Raw genomic sequence first — 22,861 nt, 5'->3', positions numbered from 1 at the left:
GATTACATTTAAGCTACATATGTGTGTATATCATAAATCTTCGAATCGTTTTACTATAAATTAATAATTAAATTTGATTTTTTGATGTAATATATTGTATTTTTAAATTTTAGTTTTTTATGTAATATTGCCGAACAGATGGTGACGGGTGCCATTTACACACAGATTGAGCCGCTGCAGTAGTGTTTTTTATAAAAGTATATAGAGTTTACATGTTTGTTATTGAAATATATGCGAGTGAACGGCGGACGACGAACCACCGGCCGTTGTTTTCCTATCAAGGTCCACCAAAAGAATGTGCTGTCTATCGCCACTGTCACGTCAGTGTTACCAGAGTGCCGGCAATTATGAATGAATAAATAAACAGAAGAATAGCCCCCACATAGTTTATAGTATTTTTTTAATAGATAATTATCAGTTCATAAGTAAATTGTAAATTTTATAATGAATTTTGCTTATTTTTCCATTTTTTCAAAAATAACTAAATATTATTACTGCTGACTTATTTAAATATATATATACATAAATAACATATGGTATGATATGAAAATTAAGTTCTTCTCAATCGATAATAGAATTTATGTACCTTTCTATACGTCAAGAACATTTGACGTATAACCTCAAAATATTTTAGTTGCGTACCTTTTCTGTGCGTGATTTGCCATTTTTATCATTTTATATAAAATTAAATGTAAGTAGACATGTTTAATTAAAATTTTAAAATGGATCTTATCCAATCGTATCTGATTTTTGTATAAAATTTATTGATGATTCCATGTTTTTTAGTTGGTTTTAATCTTTGTTACTTAAATTAAGGTAACCAGACGTCGTCCTCAAAAATTATGACACCTTTTGTCCTCCTCGAACAAAAATGTCCGAGACGTTACTAAATGAACAAAAATTTCCGAGATGACCTCTTTTTTTGTGTCCCTTGATATTTTCAAAATCTGGTCACCTTACTTAAATGCATGCGATAATTATAAATGAGGTCATATTAGTTTCATAAATAAAATAAAACCCATACAAATCAATTAAAACATAAGATGTGGTTAGATCTATGATTTATAATAGCGATTTTACTTTAAAAAATAATAATTTGATGTTGTATATCACATTGTACATTCTAATCTCAATCAAATCATTTTTTTAATGTTTCGAGACCAACCATATGTAATTGAAACTATAAAAATACTTACTTTTACCTAGTAAAATATGTATTTTGATAAGCTTTACCATTGTCACTCATGTTACTACAAATAATCAGTTAATTTAATCAACATGTTGCACGCACCTTATTGAATTACATTATTCATTTATATCCCACAATTTCCTCCATATAATTTCCAATTATATCACAATTTCCTCCATAGATAAATATGAACTACGAGGCGAAGCACATGTTGCACGGTGGCATTTTCCATCCTACTCTTCGGCAACTTCAACAGAATAACATTAGGGTAACACCAATGAATATCATGTATCCGGTATTTTTATCGTGAGTTTTTCGCCAATTCATAGAAAAAAATCTAATCATTATAAATAATAAATAATAAAATACACATTGCAGTGACAACGATGATGCTAAGGAGGAAATCAGTAGCATGCCTAATGTATATCGCTATGGACTATCTAAATTGAGACAGGCATTATTGCCCCTCGTAGAAAATGGACTGAAATATATTCTGCTCTTCGGTGTCCCTGAATCATTAGCTAAGGTATTACTTGAATAATTAATTACGCTACAAAAATACAATTACATTGTGATTTCAGCTATACTGTTAGTTTTTGTGTAGATTTCGATAGAAGTACTATATATTGTAGAGTGTTTATATTTCTATATATACAATACTGAATCAAATGAAAACCCTAAATATTTTTAAATATACAAAAGAACAATCTTACAAGCTTTCCAGTTCTTACGGTATGAGGTTGAGTATTGACACGTTTCAACAAAATCTTTCAAAGTTGTTTCCTGGGGAAATTAAAATAGTTTTATTGGGAAAAAGAATTACCGTAATCTTTCATGCACTAGTTCACTCATATACTTATTGGAGCATCAGACATGCGTCACCATACTAAATTTTTCAACCCTTTACCATATAAAATTCTAATGACAGTGCTTTGGTTCGTGCTGCAGCCATTTTAAACTACAGCCGTGCCTTTATGTTGTATACCTAATATGTATGGTCACCTGCTTGCTGGCAAACTATAGAACAGTGGAACGGTATTTTAATTATTGTCTTTTTTACTCATCCTTTTATTGCAAAGTTTGTTTTCCTCCTGATTGGCTAATTGTCGAAAGAATATTTCAACCCTTCAGGAGTTTTTTGCCTTTTTATATACTATACATTATTTTTGACCATTGTGACGCATTGGCCTGTTAGGTCACAATGGTTTTAATTTAATTTAAATAAAAATAAAACAAATAAAATACTTCAATATTATACATTTTCTACTTTAAGAATTCATAATTATAATCTAAAGCTCAAAGCTTTTAATAATTTAATTAAACGGACAGTATTTTAAATATTTATATGGTCATTAGCTATATTTTAAAAGATGCTTTGTATCTTAAAAGAAATTAGCAAAATACATTCCTAGACATTATACATTATGAAACAACTTGTTAAAAATTTAACATATAATATATTTTATCAACAAATTTTTAAATGACCTTATCTACTATATGCTAATTGTTTAAGTTATTGACCACTTATCTTTAAAAATAACAATTTAATTTTTTGCTAATATATACAATGTTTTTAGTCTCCTTATTGCAAGGTTATCTAAGTTTGACTATCCAGCTTTTATTATATCATATCCTTCAATACATAAACAACGTTTTTTGCTAATTTTTTTCATCTGCTTGCACAGCTAAGTGATTTGGATACTCTGCTCGATGAGAGAAGCATTCATCTCTCAAATCAATTCCTCTCACATTGAAAGGCTTATTTATTGTCATGGCAAATTAGGAATTGAAGCCACAATTGATGTCACAAAAGTTGTTTTGTAGCTATTTATTGTATGTACCTGTATATTCATTCAATTTATATTAAGAAATAGTACCTACTCACATAATTTCATTTAAAAAAGTTGCATTAATAATACAATTAACTGGGAAGTTGAAATCAAAACATCATTTAAAAAAATTCATATCGCTGTTCTGATTTTATAAATGATTATGTTTGAAAAAACTGTGTGGTTGTATTATTATAATCTACCACAAATAATATATAAAAATGCAACCATGCAATGTTAATAATAATGTAATTTAAAAAAATGTACTTCAAACTATTAAAAAACTATGTATATTAAAAACATGAATTGTAATTATGTATCAATTTTTAGGATGATAGGGGCACTCATGCAGATTCAGAATTTAATCCTGTCATAAAAGCTTTGCCGGAGCTAAGATGTTGGTTTCCAGAATTAGTGATTGCTTGCGATGTTTGTTTGTGCCCTTATACAATAGAGGGACATTGCGGTTTGTTAACATCCGATGGCAGACTAAATCATATTCCATCCATAAATAGAATCGCCGAGATTGCTTTAGCTTATGCTAAAGCTGGTAATTTTATTTTTTAATTCTTACAATATTATATATTAGAATATAAAGTAATTTTTTTTAATATTTATAGGTGCGCATATTGTAGCGCCTTCTGATATGAACGATAATCGTGTCAAGCTCATTAAGAAACTTTTGTTTGAGAATAATCTTCATAATGCGGTTAGTATATTCTATGATTATGATTACCTGTAAATTATTTATTGATGTTAATGTTACTGTATTTTAATTTTAGGTATCTGTCTTGTCATATTCATGTAAGTTTGCATCCGCTCTCTACGGACCATTTAGAGAAGCAGCAAATGCTGCTCCTCAGTTTGGTAATCGAAAATGCTATCAACTGCCACCTGGTAGTGCAACTCTTGCCGCTCGAGCAGCAGTAAGTATTAGAGTGAGGTAGAAGCACACATTTTTGATCCAATATATCTTTCCCTTTTAAAAATAGTAATGATTCTTGAATCTCTCTTCTCTTAAATTGACTAGGATTTTTATAATTATTTAACTTATAAGGTAAGGGAAAAGTTTGCAAGAAATTATTTACAATACAATATAAACTTTGGATTTCTCCTCTAATCTTTAATGTTTTCTCATACACTGTAAAACAGTGCTACTTAAATAGTGGTCTGCGAATCACCGATAAAATGAAATAAAAACGAATAAGTGTAAATATAATTTTAAAATTAAAATATATGAAAATTTACTGTGATACACAAAATTACACTATTTTAATTAAAAAATTCTGACATCTTGTCAAACAGTTTGGTTACACACTATACATATATCAAAAGAAAGGGTGAGTTGCCTTTCAATATTGCTTATGAAAAATAGCTGTGTGACTTGGCTGTTAATCAAGAGCTAAAATTATTTTTCTTGGTTCTTTTGGGGTCATAGTGAAAACAAAAGCTATTCGTTTTGCTTGGCGGTATCAAATTCCACTATCACATTAGTTAACTTTTATATAAATACGTGCATCATATTGATGACCATAAGTGTAAATTAGTACACAATTGCCAACTTTACAATATGTTCTTCTAGATATATATCTTTTCTATTTCCTGTTATTTTTACAGAAATTTTTAATTAGTTAACTAATTAAAAATTTAATAAACACTTTTAATAGTCCAGAAAAATGGTAAAATTACACAATTTACTGTGTTAATTTTCTGTGATTCTATAGATGTCAATTTTCAGGTAGATTTACTAAGAAATAATAAAATTTAAAAAAAAATCCCAACGAAATAAGTAAAGAAGTCAAAAACATTTTTTTTTTGTCATTGATGTAATATTTAAGCAATCGTTAACTGACATAGTTTTAATTGTATTGTCATAAAACTTTTTCTAAAAATAGATCTTATAAATATTTCGGCTAATCCCATTAGCCAGCCTGATAGATACGCCATCTTGTTTCAAAATAGTGACTAATCAAAAACTTAATAAAATCCTAAGAAAAAAATAAACAATTCAAAAAATGTTTATCAATAAAAATATTTTTTTTACTCCGCTTAAAAAATCCTAGAAAATATGTCAAAAATATTCTAAGATATTTATTAAAATAATATATAAATAAAAATATAAATCTTTTTTTACTCTTTTAATACAGAAATCTACTTAATTCTTGGCTTTCATGAAGGGAATTCTTTTGGTCAGCGATTTTGACAAAGTGAGATTTTCATAGCATGTTTATTTAAATGGTAGAAATGAAGTGGCATTATTAAGTAATTTTTAATCAAAAGTAGAGATAGTTAATTTACACTTTTTTTTAAACATGTTGTTTCTGAAGTTACTGAAACATTTTGTTAAATACTATTTTTATAAAATAGTTCATGTTTCAGTAATTTTGTGCTGTATGACCAAATAAATATTAATATTTTCTTTAATAAATGTTTTAGCTAAAACGAAAAAAATCAATTGAACATGCGAGTCTTATAATAGCACTGCTGTAAATTGCTTTTTTATAAATTACGTCAGTTGAATTTATTTATTTCATTTTTAGGACAGAGATGTTGAAGAAGGTGCTGACATGCTGATGGTAAAACCTGGACTTCCTTATTTGGACATTGTGAGGCAAACGAAAGACCGTCATCCAAATCATCCATTATTTATTTATCAGGTATGTAAATTTACGTTGATAATTATTAACTTTAATGTTAAAATAAATCTTTTAATTATTTTTAGGTATCCGGTGAATATACTATGCTGCAGAAAGCGGGAGAAGACGGAGAGCTCAGGATGCTCCTCATTGAAGTATTATATTCAATGCGCCGTGCAGGTATATATACGTATATCATTATTTTTAAAAATGACTTTTTTTCCTATTTTACTTATAACGATATTATCATTTTTAGGAGCTGATTGTATCATCACTTACTTCGCGCCACTCATTCTGGAGTGGATCAGCAACAACGAATTCAACCTTTAATTATTATTGTTTTAGGGAACAATATGCATCAATGACATTTATTTCATAGTTAAAAGCGAACCAATTAGTAAAATATCATAAATGTATTGTAGTGATGAATACTGAATAAATAGTCTTATAAATAAAATAACCTAATTAGCTTAGAAAACATTCCATAACATTCTACAAATTATTATGTACAAATTGAATAAATGTACAACTTTTTAGTATTTATTGTGCTTCGTTTTTGACTTTCTGACAACATTCTAGTGCAACATAAAACAAATAGAGTTCAATCTCTAAGTAGATTAAATATAGCTGAATAATAATTCATGATATCTGCTTTTGGTCATAGAGTTGTTAGCTACGATTTGAATGATAAACATTATTTTATTAAAAAAGAATATATGTATAAGTTTGCTATATTATTATTTTTTCAGAGGTTTCAGTTATAAGGTGACAGATTATCTTAAGCCCGTTTAGTCTTATTGCTAGGGAATATACTAGATTTGGTGTTTATACATAACTCATACGTTTTCACATTCAATACATTTTAAATTTCGGTTTCTAATTAATAAATCTTTAACACACAGAAAGATATTGTGGATTTTTATTCTAGCTATATTTTTTTCATAGATAAATTTTGAATATTATAAAAGATCTGAAAAACATTGTTTTTTTTTGTTGCCGTTTTGGAATAAAACCACCACAACCTAAGAATAGTATTTTACACAGTTTTATTTGAAAGAACAAAAAATGACCAATATTCTTATTTAGTGGAAAGTTGCAAGTTCTAACTCGTATATAAATTGCTAGATAACGTTTATAACAGTTTATGTTGCCATTCTGAGTGTTAAATGTTGTTGTGGAATCGTCGCTTTTTATGTTTATGTCACTCAATAGCGTAATTGCTATTTATGCTTTGCAAGCAGTGCTCTTATGTCAAATGTGAATGCATCCTCTTGTTCTTATTACTATGTATCAAAATTTAATGTTTTCAATGTATCTACATATCAGCTGTAAAGTAAAAAAGTTAGTTGCTATGTTTGACATAAAGAACAAGTAAGGAGAATGAAATGAAAGTGGTTCTTGCATGTGTATTTTTTCTATCAAAGTGAGAAACAATGATGTTAATGCAAAGTCGATTGTTCCTATTATATTTTATTATTATGTAAATTTTGAAACGATATGCAAAAAACAGCTATTTATCATAAATTTCTATTGCAAAGGAATTCTATTAAAACATTATTTACTTATAGTTAACGTTTTTTCTAAAATATTTTATTTTATTTATTTATGTTTTGAGCAAGTATATAAATAAACACTGAATTCTCATTATAACTGAAAATGCCTGCATTTCTTTAAGAGTATATATAATACATATGTACATATTTTTAAATGCTTCTCCTGAAAATCAATTTATTTTAAGTTATGGTGGTCTTATTCCAAGCCAACAATTATAAAATTAAGCAATATTGTTTTTTGTATGTATGTGCATAAAATATAAATTTTTAATACTGTATTATCAGATCATATTTTGAAAATAATTAAATATTGTTGTTGAGGCTATAAAACATAACATATTTTATTTGTTGTTTAATGTTAAAAAAATATTAATTTTAATTCGGGTTGCATTGTATTCTATGTGTACGAACAAATACATATATTTTATTATATATGTAAAGAAAAATATTTTATCCTAACCTAGGGTAGTGGAAGTTTATTATATAATACTAATGATTCTACAAAAATATACTTAATCTTCAATGGTTGTTGAGCTTTGAATTGTACTGATATTGTACTCTTATTAATAAAAAAATGTTTACAAAAATGCGTCTTTTCTTTCAACGTCATGAACAAAACGTAATATAAATAATTTATTTACACTGTTACTATTCGTTACGATTCACATGTAACTTAATCGTATTCATATTCAACGTCTCATATGTTCCATTGTAAAAGAGCGACTAAAAAAAATCGCAAAAAGCGAGTTCTTTTGAAGTACACTGACCTACTTCCTGTTTAGTTCTGCTCAGAGTACCGTTACTTCTGAATGCCCAGTGTCCGTGATGAATAAGATACTTTGCTGATTATTTTTAATACAAATAACAATATTGTTACTCGTTTTGTATACGTGTATTGAGCTTACACGCAAACTATATATTTCGATTATTTCGATTTATTTTTTAAATATGTTCTGTTTCTAGGTCATTATGAAGATAAATAGTTCGAATATGTTATATTAGAATTTTGACTAAGTTAAATATAATTTTACAGAAGGTTCTTAAGCAAATATTTGACAATTGACAGTTGTTTTAGCAATCGAATTCTATGTACGACCAGCTGTTGATATATGCTCGAACATACTTTAAATATTTGTTTTAGTAAAATAAAGAATGATAGAATTCTTGTACTTTTCAGAACTATACAAAAATAATATTCAATCTTAGCCTTAAATTACAAAGGGCTTGAAAAAAATCCCGTTAAAGCTCGATTATGCCCACGCAAAAATTTTCAACAATGAATCATATATCATATTTTTTAATAATATTCTCAGAATATTTGTATTTTATTAGTCACCAGTTATATAAGGAGAATGGAACGAAATTACAAATCAAAGACCAGATCATTGCATTTAGCCGTAGAAATTGTCATATTATTGAAATTTAGAACATCTAGATATATTTATTTTACAGTAAAAAAGTTTTCTGAAAATAACGAGATTTAAATGAGCGTGAAATTATTACCTGAATTTTACATGTACATTTATATATATACTGAAAGATTTGCTTTTATAGTAATTCTTCTATTTATATATAAATATCTAAGACACATACATTCGTTCTACAACTTCAAAATCTTACATGTTAAAAAAATGTTAACTTAAATTTCGGTTCGGGCGAGTCTGATGCAACTCCAACTCTAAATTTGACGCTTAATGCTTTATTGGGTCAATTATTTTATTATTTATAGAAAGTGAATCTAATGTAACTTCAACTTAAGAATACATAAATAAAAATAAAATGTAATGTAATATAATGACGGTTTGTAGAAGGTTTCAGGAATTCTAATTAAAACTCTCAATGACTATCCTCAGATTTATGGAGTGACGCAACATAACATATTTTTTCTATGAGATTTCTGCGATTCGAGTGAAAGTTGATGTGTTTTCTGTGCGAGCTTTGACGGACGTCCTTTTGTGCGTCTTCTTAGTTGTAGCTTAAATTTAACCATACTAAGGTGACTAAATTTTGAAAATTTCAAAGGAGGACACTAAATATATGATAGAAAGGCTATTTCGGATTTTTTTGTTTGAGGAGGACAAAGAAGGACAAAAGAGGACAATTCTCATCTATGGAGGACGAAATTTTAAATCACAGTATTAGAGTGAAAATACATACATGTAACTTCTTAAATATACCTCCTATATGTAAGAACAATTTATCTACTATAATTTTTATTGAAGCAGTTAAGTTCTGCTTTAAAATTAAATGGTAAGTTATATTTTGACCGAAAGGTCAAAATATAACGCATATGCATCGATAGTCATTCTGAATTATAAAACTGCACTATAAAAACCGATGATAAAATAATTTTGTTCAATAAGTTAGAAAGTAATGTTTATTTACTGATAATAAAATCAGCACTGATAAATAAAATGAGAACACTCGTGCAGACGTATTCACGCCTGCTGCACTTTATGTTTCGAAGTGGATTAAATATGATAACATATATATTAACAAAACTGTTTTAGGATAAGCGTTAAACTAAGGTGACCAAACGTCCACTTCAAAAATGTTGTCCTCCTTGAACAAAAATTTCTAAAATTATATTTTTTAGGTCCCATCAGGGACGTCATTTCAGCTTTTTCCAGGGGGCAAAAGTTGACTAGTCAATAGTCGTTTCTATAATATTTCCATTTCAATAAGATTCATAGCATTTCAATAAATCACATGCATTTTTCTGGCAAAATTCAATCCACGACAAAAGCAAAATCACGCCGTCACCGTCGCACTGGTAACGCTCGGTTATCTAGCGTTCATATTAAGGCTTTTTATAACAATATTATGACTTACAGTAAGTGGGAATCGAATGAAACATGTCTAAACCAAATTTTAATCAATATCAGAGCGCAAAAAACAATTATCACTTTTCAGAAGGCAAAAATCCACGTCAAAAGGAATAAAATCGTAAAGCACTCGGTATCGAGCGTTCCCACTGCAACTGCGCCGACACAATTTTATTGCTTTTGACATGAAATTTTGACTTCCGATAAGTGTTAATTATTTTTGCGCCCTCCTATTGACCAAAATTCGGTTTGAATACACTTTGACAAATATCAGAAGTCCGTAGTAATGTGAATAAACATAGCTGTCATATTTGAGATGTAACGTCTGTTTGTACTTCTTCTTCCGCTTATTTTTCCCTGAGAGTTGAGTGAGTTTAGTTTATATTATAGACTTGACCAAATGAAAGTTTTGCAACTATAATTAGTTTTAAAACTTTCATTATGTTATGCTTGGGTTTGAACAGCAAATTGACGTTTCGCAACTGTCAAATTGCGCTTCATAGACATTTTAGAGCAGCATATAATTTCACTAGCGCCTATCAGTTAAATTATGTTTTCGCTAGTAGAAATATATATCTACTTGGGAAAATGTATTTAGACTTCATTAATGAAAATATAACTTCATTGAATATATAGATTCACTCTAACATGTAAGTATACATCGAGTGTAAATAAATAGTGATAAGTATGTAAACGTATATATTATTACATATGGAAAAGTTGAAGTCATATAATTTGACTAGCACCTGCCAAATAAACTATATTTTACTGGTAAGAATATATATTTAGCGATGAAAATGTACTTATTCCGATATGATTTCACTAAAATGACATGTATAAAAAAAACTTGCGATAGATTCGAGCCTATTTTTTATTTAGATCGTCTTTGAGGGATAACTAGAGATTTTCTGGCTTAGAATCAGCGACATCATTTCAGCATTTTCTAGGGTGGGGGCAAAAGTTGGACAGTCAGTGATCGTTTTCTTAATATTCAAATTTTATTAAGATTCATAGTATTTCATTAAATGACATGCATTTTTCTGGTCAAATTCAAGAGGTGGGGGGCAAATGCCCCCCCACCTGCCCATTGCAATTTGTTCTGTTTTGTTCTCCTTGGAATTTCAGAGATGGTCTTTTTATTTTTAGTGTCCTCCTTTGGTGTTTTTAAAATCTGGTCACTTTAGTTCTTTAGTTAAACAATAGTAAAGAACAGATCATTGTTGCGCTTTTTATAAATAATTTGCGGTTGTATAACTTATGCAGCATTTTACAAAAACATAAAAAATGAATTTTATATTGAGTATAAATGCTGATTATTATTTTAAAATAAGTACGGCGGTTCGTAGAGTCGTGGCTTACTTTTGATGAAAAAGACAATTGGTAAAATAGAAAGTATTGAATTTGGTATCATTTTTATTAGGTTTAATCGGTAGTTACAGTTTATAAAAAAACGTAAAATTTCGCTGTATAGCTCACCCAATTTGAGTTTGGCGCCGGAACGTGTGAGAATGGCCGAGAAAAACGTGGGCCAATCCGCTTGAGACAACTGGCGCCGACAGCCGCGGTGGGGGTGCGCGTGTGGACCAATCGACGGTCGGATAGTAGCGTTCGTCTGAACGTTCGACCAATTGCGGTGGCCCACGGCGCCCCGGACGCATAGAAAACCGGCGGAATCGCCGGCGGACCACATTCTTCTCCAAGATCTCAGTCCAGTTGTCAGTGTCGCTCGTCCCGAAGCGATTCGATCGGCCCTAAGCGAGAAGAGTCCAGGTGCGCCAGTTTACCCTTACGTCCGTCGTCCATCGTCCATTTTGTTCAATTGGCCATAACGCCTCTGATTTCGATCGATTCCGCCATAACCTAACCTATCCTGTGTCGAATCGGTCGAGTGTCTTACGTGACGTGGCTCATCCCGAAGTTGTAACTAGAATTTTCGCGTGTTTTGACGCCACGTTGGCGTTTCGGCCCGTGAACTTAGTGACGTGTCTTCGTCGAGTCATATTCCTATTGGATTCTCGCGAGCCGCGAATCGACCCGTTTTGGCCAACATCCCGTTACGACGTACGGTCCCGTTACATTACGTTTTGACACATCACTTTATAACTATTTTTATTTATACTTTCAGATACACTATAAGTTGAGTGAATCGAAGCACAATGAAGTTTTTCATCAGCGTGTGCTGCCTTTTGGCAGTAGCCAGCGTTTTGGCCGACGAAAAGAAGGAGAAAGATAAAGATATCGGCACAGTTATTGGTATCGATTTGGGAACTACATACTCTTGGTAAATATTAATTCTCTACTTAAACTTAACCTACTTTAATTCGTAATCTGAAGACTGACAACGTCCAATTTTTAATTCTCTAAAGAACACATTTTTTGCTCAAACGACTGAACCAGTTCATTTTTCTTCAAAATGAATTTTTTACATGCGAGTTCATTGCACATGCAAACTTGCAAAAAAATATTAGATTTGGCTGGACCTGGATATTGTATATCCGATTTATAGGTTAGAAATAGTATCGAGCTATCTACAATCACTTTCTAGTTCTTTAATTTTAATATGCTATTCACTCCAATGATCTTTTTAACAATATCCTCGCATTGATTGATGGCTGCCAAATCCAAAATATAGGCAGTGGCGGATTTAAGCACAGACGGGAGAGGCGCTCGCCTCGGTCCCCGAAAAGGCCCTAGCATTTCTGAAAAATATTTTTTTGCTGAATTATTATACTTTTTCTATAGCAATCCAATGCATCATCATGAAAGTTGAATCACTTTCTGTAGAAAAAAAAGCGTTCGTTATTTTACTAAATGCATCACACTTCCAAAAGCTACATATTTGCATTTATTTGTAGTCTTGAGTTTGGTTTGATTTATTGTTTCCTCTAAATATCGTATTTCTGAGAATGCATGTGAATGCACAGCTTTCGTCTTCATTCGGTAACAAATAATTTTAGTCTTCAAAAATGACATTGGTGGATAATCTTTGATTTTAATCAGTCTAAATCAGACATTTGTTGCCAAACTTACGTGCGAATTTTGTTAAATTATAATATTTGTATACATTTAAACATTAATTAAAGGGTACAATTAAACGATTTTTTATGAAAAAAATTCACTGTAACATTGAACGTTTTAAAATGCTTGGGCTCCCAATAAATGAAGCGAACATATGCACCTGGAGCTTAAAAATGAAAAAAACAAGAAAATGGAGCAAAACAAATTCTTAGAATGCTTTTTATCAAAAATATATATCAAACAATGTGTGAAAAATAACAAAGATATAAAAGAAAGAAACATCGAAAAACAATCGGTAGTATGCAAATAAATATAAGAAATGCAAAAGCAACCAATAGAGCAGATAGAAGGCAACAATGAAATACGATTAGATTTTCCTCAAGATATAGCTTTATGGACAGAGATTGTATCTGATAAAATAATTTATTTTAGACAAATAGACGTACTTCAGAAATATTTCAATGAATAATTTTTATTGTTTAAACGATACGAAAGAATTTCACGAATGGATAATTTTTTCAGAAACTATTGTAGTTGATGTGTTTTTTGCTATATGTCTAATTTTTTCAAACGATCAAACACATGTGTACACTTAAAGCGTTGCGGTATAGGGCGAACTCAATAAATGCTGGTTTCTAGATTAATTATTTTTGCACTCTAGGAACTCAATTTTTTAATGAATGTTATCTATAACCAACATTCTAAAGTGAGCAAAGACCAAAACTATCCAAGGAAAAAATTGGGGCAAACCAGACTTGTAATGAAAAAAACTGATGCCCAAAATATTAATAGAAAAATCAGAACTTTTTTTATTTTTTTTTCTCATTCAACTTAAAAAGAAAACTTGATTTTAAACTGAACAGTATTTCATTTATTTTTCGTAATCCACTTGGTCGTCTTTTATTTCCTCAGCGTCACCCTCGCTTAGCGTGGAGCTAGCTCCAGGTTGATTTTCTAGAATAGTTGTGAAGTATATTGATCATGGCAATGGAATGTACGACAGTAGATCTCTTAAAAATGTGGTAACTTAACTTTGGCCAAATCAAACTTTAATGGGTCATAAGAGTTGGTCTTTCCTTTTTTAAATTTCTCTGTGGTTTTGACGTTCAAATTGTAAGCTTTGTAGATGTAAAACCCCTGTTTGTAGTCTTTCGTGAACTCAAAAAATTTTACCATCCTTAAATTTGGTGCCTTGGAGTTCAGCTTTTGTCGTATATTTTTTAAGAACAGCGTAGTGTTTTCTGATGTTTTTGAATAAAAAAAGCCGAACCTTTTTCTAAATATGTCCAAGCCATGGGAAAAGAAGTAGAGTTGGGTGGGCGGGTGCGAGTATAAGGGACACTAAGGTGTTGAGTTCGCCCTTATCTGGATCTCGACCGCTCTTAGAAGATAGGAGAGCTACTTTTGTAATATAAAAGTAGGGCTGACAGTATGGTTGAAAAAGAAAACAAAAAAAGTATCTACCATTATTCACTAATGTCTTACAAACCAAGATATGTGAAAAAAATTCGCTTAACGTTGAGTTAGCCCTTCGTTCGCAATGCCTCATTATAAAACCACCCATAAAAGTTTGGTTATAATAGGTTGTTGAAAAAAATACACTGCACCATGAAATTTTTTTTTCATGTATTTTATTATTTATATTTAAAGTCCATGTATGAAGCTTTTACTCTCCTGTAAAATTGTATTTTGTGTCTTAATAATTATGAATTTTCAGCGTCGGTGTGTACAAAAATGGAAGAGTAGAAATCATCGCTAACGACCAAGGAAACCGTATCACTCCCTCGTACGTAGCTTTCACAGCTGAAGGCGAACGTCTCATCGGAGATGCTGCTAAGAATCAGCTCACCACCAATCCTGAAAACACAGTCTTCGATGCCAAACGTTTGATCGGTCGCGAATGGACTGACGCAAATGTCCAACACGACATCAAATTTTTCCCATTTAAGGTATGTCTTTGAATAAATATAATTGTAACGTCGATCTTGAGGAATATTTAATCAAATTGATACAATTTCAGGTCATCGAAAAGAACAGCAAACCCCATGTCGAAGTCGCTACCGGCCAAGGTAACAAGATCTTCGCACCTGAAGAAATCTCCGCTATGGTCTTAGGAAAGATGAAGGAAACCGCCGAAGCTTATCTCGGCAAGAAAGTAACGCACGCCGTAGTGACGGTACCGGCTTACTTCAATGATGCTCAACGTCAAGCCACCAAAGACGCTGGCGTCATTGCAGGTCTCAACGTCATGAGAATCATCAACGAACCCACTGCCGCCGCCATCGCTTACGGTCTCGACAAGAAAGACGGAGAGAAGAACGTTTTGGTCTTCGATCTTGGCGGCGGTACCTTCGACGTCTCCCTCTTGACCATTGATAACGGAGTATTCGAAGTAGTGGCCACAAATGGAGACACCCATCTCGGAGGCGAAGATTTCGATCAGCGCGTCATGGATCACTTCATCAAACTGTACAAGAAAAAGAAGGGCAAGGACATCAGAAAAGACAACAGAGCCGTTCAAAAGTTGCGTCGTGAAGTAGAAAAGGCGAAGAGAGCTCTATCAGCCAGTCATCAAGTCAGGATCGAAATTGAATCCTTCTTCGAAGGAGACGACTTCTCTGAAACCCTCACCAGAGCTAAATTCGAAGAGTTGAACATGGATCTATTCAGGTCGACCATGAAACCCGTGCAGAAAGTATTGGAAGACGCCGACATGAACAAGAAAGACGTAGACGAGATTGTGTTGGTCGGAGGATCCACTCGTATCCCTAAAGTGCAACAATTGGTTAAGGAATTCTTCGGAGGAAAGGAACCGTCCCGAGGCATCAATCCCGATGAAGCCGTCGCTTACGGAGCGGCCGTACAAGCTGGAGTTCTGAGCGGAGAGCAAGACACCGATGCTATCGTACTTTTGGACGTCAATCCTTTGACCATGGGTATCGAAACCGTCGGAGGAGTCATGACCAAATTGATTCCGCGTAACACCGTTATCCCAACCAAGAAATCGCAAATCTTCTCGACCGCCAGCGATAACCAACACACCGTCACCATCCAAGTGAGCATTTTAATCTTTTATATCGATTTAATTCTGTACAATCCAAACTGATTTAAATTTTTCCATATCAAAGGTATATGAAGGAGAACGTCCAATGACCAAAGACAATCATTTATTGGGCAAGTTCGATCTCACCGGTATTCCTCCGGCTCCTCGTGGAATCCCACAAATCGAAGTGACGTTCGAAATCGACGCCAACGGTATTCTTCAAGTGTCTGCCGAAGACAAGGGAACCGGCAACCGAGAGAAGATCGTCATCACCAACGATCAAAACAGACTGACGCCCGATGACATCGAGCGCATGATCAAGGATGCTGAGAGATTCGCTGACGACGACAAGAAATTGAAGGAGCGCGTCGAAGCCCGCAACGACTTGGAGAGCTACGCTTACTCGCTAAAGAACCAGCTCCAAGATAAGGAGAAGCTTGGCGCCAAGGTAATTTTAAATTCTTATCTTTTGTACAAGATCGAGAGTGCCGATAGATTTGGCAGAAGAGTATTGAAAAGCCATTTTTTTTAACAGTCTGCTCACGGACACTACGAAGTCCCCGATGAGATGTGAAACTCGGTCAGATCAAAATCATACATTATAGTAGATAAATTTTTACGCCTACCGAGTGTATTCATTTTTTTGATATTCTACTTATAACTTGGCTCGTTTTGGTTTATTTTTATTTATTAGAGTTATTTCCATATTATTAATAATACTGAATAACAATTTTTTGGCCACAATATAAAATAACTTGATTTATATATAATATTACACATTGACATGATAAAAAAAAAACCCCAATATTTTTGTAGTGATTATACAGATTTTACATTTTATACAGAATTCAATTTGTTTCTATTAAAAAATCCATAAGTATTATATTTAATCTTGACGTTGAATGAAATTAATATGTAGTAGGTATCAATCAATCCATAAAATGTAATTAAATGATTTTATTATTTGTTACAAAATCAGTGATGTAAAAAAACAAACAGTTGAAGTCGGTGTGTAATTTTACATATAATTTGTTGTTTTATTTTATTGACAAATTAATTAATAAAATAGTAGACATTAGCCTGGTTTAAAAATATTTTAATTAAACTTGTTCATATTTTAATTATTTAAAAGGGCCTTCAGCTTGAAAGTAAAAATATTAAAAAAACAACAATAATTGATTTTTTTAATTTAAAAAAATATATAACCATTGTTCTGACAAAATTTAATTTTCTCTTTTTTTTTTTACTTATTTACCCAGAGTGATAATTACTTTTTGTCTATGTAGAGTCAAAATAGAAAACTTATTTTGAGACATGTAAGTGTGAAATGTATCTTAGTCTATGAAATGGCAATAGATGTATGCTTCTATTTTGCTTTTCTCTGTTCTAATTTTTTTTTTACCAAACTTGCAAAACGTGACATAAAAATGCTTAAATTTTCCAGTACTGCTACTGTGCATTAACTGGGTTGTATAATTAAAATCATGTCATCTATCCACGAAAGTGAATAAGACAGTAATATGCTATTCTTATGGGCCGATCTCTTTATTTTATATTTTAAATGATTGTTTCAGGTTGCTGACGAGGATAAGTCGAAGATGGAAGAAGCCATCGACGCTGCCATCAAATGGTTGGAAGAAAACCAAGACACTGACTCCGAAGAATATAAGAAACAGAAGAAGCAATTGGAAGACGTAGTGCAACCGATCATCTCAAAACTCTACCAAGGTCAAGGTGGTCCCCCGCCTTCTGCCGAGCAAGAAGATGACATGAAGGATGAACTGTAAACTACTAGTCCAATGATATTCAATTATAAAAAGACTTTCAAAACATCTTTGCGTGTGACACGAAAACTGGGTGCATTTATATAGTGAATTAATAATAACAGTGTGATGATGGTCAAGACATTTGTGCAGCGGAGCCGTCTACCTGATATTTTTACCTACTTTAATTATTATAATGATTTTTTTAGTACGGACTAACAGTCCAGCGCACGGGTTACACAAACGGTCATAGTTGTAAAAATGTTACGTTTATACATCTCAGACTGATTTCAAATAATGTAATATGGATGTATCGTAGTATCCCTAAAGAGAAGCTTTTATGAATTTAAATTAAATTTATAAAATAGAACCAAATATCTTCAAAACATTTTGTCATTTATGAGCACTTGAGTATGATCGGTTGGAATATGATTTTTTCATGCGATCAATGTATGAATCTGATCCATGGGCATGTCTGATAGTATTTATATATGTCATTATTTATTTCAAGAGGGCGATAGAGATGGAGAAGATGCGGGAAACACTGAGATTATCCTGTTTGTTCTGCGAATTAGATTATAATCTGTGCGGATCGTGTTATGTTTTATAGTTCCTCGTGTGGAGACATAGATGAGTTGTCTAATATTTTTTTTTTAATATGATTCAAATATGTATAGGTATTTGTGAAACGATTGCGGCTATGTCTCCACGTGAACTTTCCAAGCGAGCGAGACTGTCCCTTGCATTAGTTTTTTCTGATGTAAATCAAATTGTTCTCAGCGACTTATTGTAAAAAAATGATAATGAATAAAAATTATTTCTTTTTTTAAGCTTGTTTTTTCCATTGCCATTTAAGCATCCTGTTATTACCTTAATCATTCTCCCATTATAGTTTATATTGGAAAATTGATATTGAATTTGCTTGTGATCTTTTGAAACAATGGAGTTATTTCGATATATGATAAATGATATTGTCATATGCCATTGAACTCCAATGGTTAAAATTGAAATAAGCCATATTCAATTTATGTATACAAAGAGGTTATGATGTTTTCTTTTTAGCTTCCAATCTCTCCGCATTGCGAAGAATCTTTAAATATACTTTATGGTCTGCATTCAAATTTTAGTGGGAACTACTGTATATTGAATTTATTTTTATTTATAAGGGTGCCCCAAAGAACTAGAAATTAAAATTGGAGACATTTGTAGACTAAAATTTATTTATTGTTTTACTGGAACAAATACAATCAGTAAACATTTACAAGTGATCGTGCAGCGGTATGTCATACAACAATGTTTAGAAATCTTTAAAATGTATAACATATCAAAAGTTGTATTATGTGAAACTTATGGCATCCATAATCAAACTTTTACAATTATAATATTATATTATACATTAAATTGTGATCAAAACTGCAATAAATTTGAATCATCCCTTAAACTCGTACAGAATCACATGGCTGATTTTATTCCTGAGATGATAGCAAAGAAATGCATTTAAAAAGAAAAAAAACAAACACGAAAGAAGATTCTAAAAATGTATGAGATAAAATAATTAGTGAATTTGGTTATATTTTTCTGGATTCATATATAATTTATTCTCTTGGTCTTTGTTTTTTCAGTATCTGTTTTTATTAAAAACTTATTATGATTTGTCCCTATATGTATAGCACATATTATGTTTACTTTGATAAAAAATAAATATATTTTTTGGCCCCTGGCTCCACCTGTTTCTATTTTCACCAGCTGTCACTGCTTATCACTATATGGCACAATAAACGTAAGAATAAAGAAGACAAGCACCTATGACTTATATTTTAGGATGATTATAAATTAATTTTAAAATTATGTCATATCATTATCAGTTCTTTGTGGGAACATTGTGCTTAGATTCTAATTATTGTGCATAATTTTATATTTTATTATTTCAGAAGCAATGAGCTATTAATAAGATGACTTTACGCCGAAATGGAACCAAACTTATTCAGTTAAATAACTGCCTGGATCATAATCATTGTTACGCGATCGCCATGACAAATCCCAGAATATCACAGGATAAAAAATACGTTTTATTACCGTTTAGGTAGTTTGATCCACATTAACTTTCAATCCTCATACATAATACTAAATAAGTATAACATATTTATGATTAACATGTACCTGGTTTATTTGCAATTCGAATAATTATATTAAATCAGTAATTCAATGGAAAATACTCTTATCATCAGATGTCATTGCGTTATCGACCATCTTTTTTATTTTATATGAATTATTTTAATTATATTGTATGATTAATCATTGTAAGCTCTTAAACTTAAAAAAATAACATTATATACGCATTCAATAGTGAGCCTTGTGTATTTTGTTTATTTATGTACATAGTAACCATTTTCTAAGATCATGCGTATCCATGGAAATTTAAAATAATTAAATTATTTTTTCTGATTGGTCGAAACGAGTTGAGAACTACGATTATGCAATAATAGGCTTTATGTATATGTAAATAGATACTATTATTCCATAGCAGATAGCTATTAACAATTAAATATAATAATAAATAAATTATTAGCTCCACTACCTCCTCACCTATTCTATACTCCTGGTAGATTATGACAAAAAACCCGTACAAAAACGGTAGTTTGAAGCGTTTTTTCTTTCTGAATATGCTTTGACTTGACTCTTTGAGGTGCTTAATTTGAAATCCAAGCTTAATTTGCAGAAATTGAAAAAAAATGCTTTTCCTAATAATTAAAATAATAAATTAATTGTCAACTACCTTCTCACTCATATGCACTCCTGGTAGATTATGACAAAATACCCGTACAAAATCGTTTTGTGCGTCACAAAATGCTAGTTGCAATAATTTTTCAGCATATGCTTCGACGCTACTTTTGTGATTGCAGGAATTAAGAAAAAACACTTTTTGCAATAATTACAACAATAAATTAATTGTCTGCTTCACGGATCGACACGAAAAAATTTTGTATTTCAAAAAACTCTAAAGTCAAGGTTCCATTGTATATATTATCTGGTACCAAAATCTGCTTTAAATTAAATTAATATATACCATACATCCCCAATCGATAATAATAATTTTTGCAGTATCCCTAATAATAAGTTATAGTGAAAATAATTTACATAAGGAAAGGAATGGTTTAAGAAGACAAACAAAAATCATTTTATATGTTTACTTTGATCACATAATAATGTTTTTCTAACTTTAGCTTGTAGAAAGTACCGAGGCACATCAATATTTTCTTTCTTGTTAATAGTCCTTCTTTCGATATATTCAATGGTGTTAATTTCAAAATCCATATCTAAAAACATTTTCTTCAATTCTTCCATTTCGAAAAAATAACTCCTGAAATAAAAATAATTATAATATAAAAATATTTATTTTGTAGATGATTGAATCAGTTATAAAATATAATATTTACCCAGTACCATCGTGTCGTATATAAAAGTTGTCGTAAACCATTCTTCCAGGCTTGAATCGCAATTGAGTCATATCATATCTAGCATAATCTCTAAAATACAACACACCTCCAGGACGCAATAATTTATATAAATTCATAAGAGCTATCTTCTGCCGCTCTGGACTGAGCGCAGATAGTAAAAACACGCACGTAAGCACATCCATTGAACTCAACGATACCTCATCCAAACCCTCACCGGACACCAGATCGGCTCTGAATGCCGTAACACGTCCTCCAAGAAGTGGCTTTGATTTCAATAAATCAACGGCTCGCGGTGATAAATCGCAACCGTACAAATTGCAACGAATTCCAGCAGCTATCAGTCCAGCTAAAAAGGCACCTGCACCACAACCAGCTTCTAAAAGATTAGCTTCCGGAGGCAAGGCTATCAAGTCTGTCAATTCGTGAACTGCCCAGTGTCGTTCTCTAAAGAAATCGCCACCGTGCCGCTTGTAAAACAAGTCCCAGTGTTTGCTAGAATCTTTTTCAAATCGCTTCACCATGTTCGGGGCTAAAGGTCGTGCCGCTTGCTTTTGAAGGAGATCTAATTCTTCGGCAGTCAACTGGCGCAATCTTGAAGTGATTTTATCGACTTCTTCATTCATTTTGTCATCGTTTGTGATATATTCGCTCGATTCATCGTTTGCCTTTTCCATAGCGCAAACTGTCAACGTCAAAACGACACATGCGTTTCAGTGTTGTCATTAATTAAAATAATCTAAGAAAATTTAACCTTGCCACAAGATTTAGGATTAGGAAAACATTTAAGTAACGCTGACCAATAATATATTATTAAAACAATTGATTAAACTGTAGATCATATACGGGGTAGTAAGTAAACATTTAATGATGTACTCATATTAACGATCTCGTTTAAGTTCTTAGGTCTGAATCCAAAACACGTGGGTTTGTGTGTAAACCTTTATTGAGCACGGCGAGATTCGATTGCTTCGTAACGACGATCGGAGCCGACTGGTGTCGATTCGGGAACATTCCAAAGCATTGCATTTCAACTCCAGTTGGCTAATAAGGGCCCAGCCCTTAGAGACCGGGGACTAAATCTGGAACTGAGGCATCACGAAAGTGATATACAAGGATGAAGTGTAGAAATGCAGTAGCATGCAAAGCTAATGCTATGAAAATGCAATGCAACGGATTTGCTGGTGGTCAAGAGAGCGTTTCCCAAAAACGCTCGGAAGAAACACTACTGAGACTTTGACAAATAACGTAGTACTACGGGGGGTGGATCCCGCTCATCCGGCCCATAAAAGCTGGATGCCGCCCATTGAGTTGGTCTCGTAGGGCCCTATTACCGGTAACGGTAGTGGTTCTTGCAATGGAAAACGTAGTAACACTCTCTGTCGTAACCTGACAGCTGTAGCGCTGCACGGCTCCGCGTCTCAAAGTTCGTCCACGTGGTGGACGTCTTCGGGGTTACGACGTTGTTTTTAGATTCAGACCTTCACGACGTGTAAACGTCGTCTAACGAATCTAGTTCGAAGGACCAATATGTTGCGTGTAAGGATACG

The 22,861-nt window shown here is 32.0% G+C and overlaps 2 protein-coding genes across 2 annotated transcripts; one reads left to right on the top strand and one right to left on the bottom strand.

The window, feature by feature from the left end:
• Nucleotides 1-595: 595 nt before the first annotated feature.
• Nucleotides 596-18,686, top strand: Hsc70-3 (heat shock protein 70 cognate 3). The gene is made up of 14 exons (XM_088200192.1): nucleotides 596-691; nucleotides 1,371-1,495; nucleotides 1,568-1,715; nucleotides 3,349-3,568; nucleotides 3,639-3,727; nucleotides 3,801-3,944; nucleotides 5,559-5,675; nucleotides 5,741-5,834; nucleotides 5,911-5,961; nucleotides 12,172-12,313; nucleotides 14,768-14,999; nucleotides 15,071-16,105; nucleotides 16,179-16,541; nucleotides 17,668-18,686. The coding sequence occupies exons 2-14, from the start codon at nucleotides 1,377-1,379 to the stop codon at nucleotides 17,878-17,880; spliced, it is 2,967 nt and encodes a 988-aa protein (XP_088056318.1). The 5' UTR covers nucleotides 596-691; nucleotides 1,371-1,376; the 3' UTR covers nucleotides 17,881-18,686.
• A 2,343-nt stretch (nucleotides 18,687-21,029) lies between these two features.
• On the bottom strand, nucleotides 21,030-22,052 carry LOC148228178 (tRNA N(3)-cytidine methyltransferase METTL6). Its single transcript, XM_088199090.1, has 2 exons — nucleotides 21,294-22,052; nucleotides 21,030-21,217 (listed from the first exon to the last, which is right to left on the bottom strand). The coding sequence occupies exons 1-2, from the start codon at nucleotides 21,986-21,988 to the stop codon at nucleotides 21,031-21,033; spliced, it is 882 nt and encodes a 293-aa protein (XP_088055216.1). The 5' UTR covers nucleotides 21,989-22,052; the 3' UTR covers nucleotide 21,030.
• Between the last annotated feature and the right edge of the window lie 809 nt (nucleotides 22,053-22,861).

Source organism: Plectrocnemia conspersa, unplaced genomic scaffold (genome assembly GCF_051122295.1).
Source record: "Plectrocnemia conspersa isolate PC_06_02 unplaced genomic scaffold, ASM5112229v1 ptg000012l, whole genome shotgun sequence".
NCBI lineage: Eukaryota > Metazoa > Arthropoda > Insecta > Trichoptera > Polycentropodidae > Plectrocnemia > Plectrocnemia conspersa.
This window is presented reverse-complemented; position numbering and strand designations above follow the sequence as displayed.